The 3,566-nt window shown below is 39.5% G+C and overlaps 1 protein-coding gene across 1 annotated transcript; it reads left to right on the top strand.

Annotated features, from left to right (window-relative positions):
- The first annotated feature begins 1,479 nt into the window (after positions 1-1,479).
- Positions 1,480-3,325, top strand: LOC134656742 (adenosine deaminase 2-like). Its single transcript, XM_063512258.1, has one exon. It carries the CDS (start codon positions 1,739-1,741, stop codon positions 3,284-3,286), a length of 1,548 nt encoding a protein of 515 aa, XP_063368328.1. The 5' UTR covers positions 1,480-1,738; the 3' UTR covers positions 3,287-3,325.
- The last annotated feature ends 241 nt before the right edge of the window (positions 3,326-3,566 follow it).

The raw sequence follows: 3,566 nt of genomic DNA on the forward strand, positions 1-3,566 counted from the left end.
TAGACATCTTATCAGTTACTGATTCGCTGAATAGCAACATTAATACTTAACTTACTCATCCATAACCACGAAAAAAATATTTGACAATTAACACTTTCAGCAAAATCTTTTTTTTGTTTGGGTAAACAAATGTTTGCATTTGTGGGCAAAAATTCTAGGTTTTGCTAATTCTACGCGTTACATTTATTTATTAATCGTTTACTTGTTGGGTTAAAGTTACGAGAAAACGAAATAAACAACAAGTAAGGGTGCGACCACACCGCCGCTTATAAAATAGTTTACAGTACATATGGTCCTATTTTCCCGCACTAGTGCGAAAAATAGCACTTTTCGTGCGAATGTCAAATTTTAAAGGGCCATGTACTGTAAAACGTTGTACGATACACACGTGAAGTAATTCGCAACTCGTGTCGATTTAAAACGCTCCCTTCGGTCGTGTTTTAATTTATCGCCACTCGTTTCGAATTTCCTCTTTTTCGCACTCGTATCGTAAATAAAATAACTATTTTATCATCATACAACGCAGACCAAGTCAGGCAGGCAGAAGCTTATGGCACCCCTAGTCTATATATAATGGGAATGGGTTAAAAAGTATCCGAAAACAATTACAGTTTTGTATCGCATTTTCACATACATTTTGTATGGACCGTCACAAAATTGGCATCTAATTGGTATGAAGAACCGGGGAAACGTTTTTCTCTTTGTTTCAATTAATAGTCCTCGTGATTTTGAGTCGAAACAACCCAAAAGTTGTTAGTTTAAAAAAGTAAATGGTACACTTTTTTCCACGGAAGACCAACGTCGGGGACTTCAAAGGTTCCTTGACATGAAGCTGAGTGGAGACCATTTCAGGAACGCTTTATAACCAATCTATATCAGTGTTGTTATTAGTTAAGTTTAAATTAAGCGTTTTTGAATAACATCTTCTATTCTATTCTATACTTTTTTTCTGAAAACCCCCAAATACCTACTTACAATATATCACCGGCGTCATAACCCTGGTCAAACTCTACGCTTCCGGGTAAATTGTTACTATAGGAATGACGGGATGTTATGATGCGTCAACTGTTGATATTTATCATTTATTTGGACTCATTTTCCTATTGTACCGACATAGATAAGCGAATACGGAGAAATAGTAAATGATGAAATGTGTTATGCAATTCTGATGAGAATAGAATATTATATACCCACGTCCCAAGATACAGGCTCAGCCTAGTTTAGGACACAGTCTAGCTTGGGATAATAAATTATTCTTATTCTTATTAAATTCATGACCCAGATAGTATCAAATACCATTTCTCATCCTAACCTAAGATAGATCTTACGTCTTTTGATATAACGGTTTTTTTAAATAACACATTTTCTGGTCATTGACCCATACACCTAAATATATTGCTAAAATAAAACGCCAATCTACCAATTAAACTCAAACCTACAGTTCAATGACCGACCTCATAATTTACCTACCAACAGCCAGAAAAAACTATAGAGGTAACATTGATAAACGCAGAGTACTTTAATAATGATCCCTCAGTCTCGAGTTTATTTGCGTAACTTCACCATTGCCTTGAATTTTTTATTCCTCTCTGTGTAAAAGCTATTTGCCGCGAAAAAATAAAACTTACTAGGTACTATATAAACGAACGGACGTCAACACTCTGACCACAGTAATCGCACTCGAGGCGTCGAGTCAAGACGGAGTCTCAATCCCGGTGTCCCGTGAAAAAACAACAACATGCGGCTTATTGTAATCGCGAATGTTTTGTGTTTGCTGTCCGCGGATCCGGCCCGCGCGAGAGCCATCGACGACATCAAACCGATCGACGATTACACGCACAACAGAGCAGATTTACTAGAACTTGAACTCCACGAATCCGTTGGAGGCAAACTGCATCTCACAGAAAAAGAACAAGCCGTCAACGATATCCTCATGCGCTTGAAAGAGAAAGAACTAGACAACTCTTTCGATAATCCGCAGTTCTTCAACTTTTCTAGACCATATTTTACGTATAAAGACGATATGAAGCACTCTAAAGTGTATCAATTGATGCGACGGATGCCGAAAGGGGCGGCGTTGCACGTGCACAGCTCCTTGATGCTCGACGCGGATTACTTGGTGAAGCTGACATATGAGGACCACTTATACGCTTGTCTCACGGAGGACGATTTAAAATTACACTTCTCCGACGCCGAGCCGCTGCGACCTTGTCCGGTTAAATGGAATCTCCTGAGCACACTCAGACACGCATCCGATGACGTAGCCCAATTCGACGCAAAATTAAAGGAACACTTCACTTTAGGCACCGAAGACCAGATGGGATTTAGTACAAATGTGAACGAAGCGTGGAAACAGTTCAACAAAGTTTATTACACGATTAAGTCTTTGATAAACTATAGGCCTGTCAGAGAAAAAATGTTTTACCAAGCTTTACAGGACTTTTACGATGACAATGTAATGTATATCGAAGTGCGCAGCGGATTATCAAGCTTGTACGAGCTAGATGGCACTCAGCATGAAAAAATATATTTAGCGACTCTTTATAAGGAAGTTACGGACAAATTTATAAAAGAGAACCCAGGTTTTATCGGCATAAAGATTATCGTTACCCGAGCCCGATCAGCGAATGTGGAACAAGTGCGTGAATCTTTAAACTTGGCTCGTCAGTTAAAGAAGACCATGCCAAACATGTTCGCAGGTTTCGATCTCGTTGGCCAAGAGGACTTGGGAAAACCTTTAAGAAATTTCTTGCCAGCCCTATTAGAAGCCAAGGATGATATAAATTATTACTTCCACGGCGGTGAAACTAACTGGTACGGGACTCCGTCAGACGAGAATCTTTTTGATGCCATATTGCTGGGATCTAAAAGGATAGGGCACGGGTATGCGCTGATGAAGCACCCGGCGCTTATTAAAGCCGTCCACCGTAATGACATAGCTATAGAAGTGAATGTGATATCGAACTCGGTGTTGTCGTTAGTCCAGGACCTGCGGAACCATCCCCTGGCGACGTACCTGGCGCTGGGGTTGCCTGTGGTGTTGTCGAGCGACGACCCCGGCGTGTGGGGCGCGAAGCCTTTGTCTGACGACTTCTACGTGGCCTTCGTGGCCATCGCCAGCAAACACGCAGACTTGAGGATGTTGAAGCAACTGGCGATCAACTCTATAAGGTACAGTGCTTTAGGTGACAAGGGAAAAACGAAGTTATTTAAGTCATTCGAGAAGAAATGGAACGAGTTCATTGATGGTGTTATATTTGATAGTGATGTATTATTAAAATTGTGATTACATGGGTAGAAAAGAAGAAAAGGTGAATTTTATGAACTGAATAAAATAATATATATTATTTTATAGATAGATGCACTCATTGTATTTATTTGCGGTATTATAGACATATATCTACATAGATTAGCAGATATCCCAGTTTTTTTGTATTTTCTTGTATGCGCTTACTTAGGTATATTACAAATTACAAAGCTCCAAGTCTTCACAAGGAAGGGCACAAGTGCAATATATACTATATAAGGAACTACATAAGTGGTAGTTAATGGACATTATTTTGATA

The sequence above is a fragment of the Cydia amplana genome, chromosome 19 (genome assembly GCF_948474715.1).
Source record: "Cydia amplana chromosome 19, ilCydAmpl1.1, whole genome shotgun sequence".
Lineage (NCBI taxonomy): Eukaryota > Metazoa > Arthropoda > Insecta > Lepidoptera > Tortricidae > Cydia > Cydia amplana.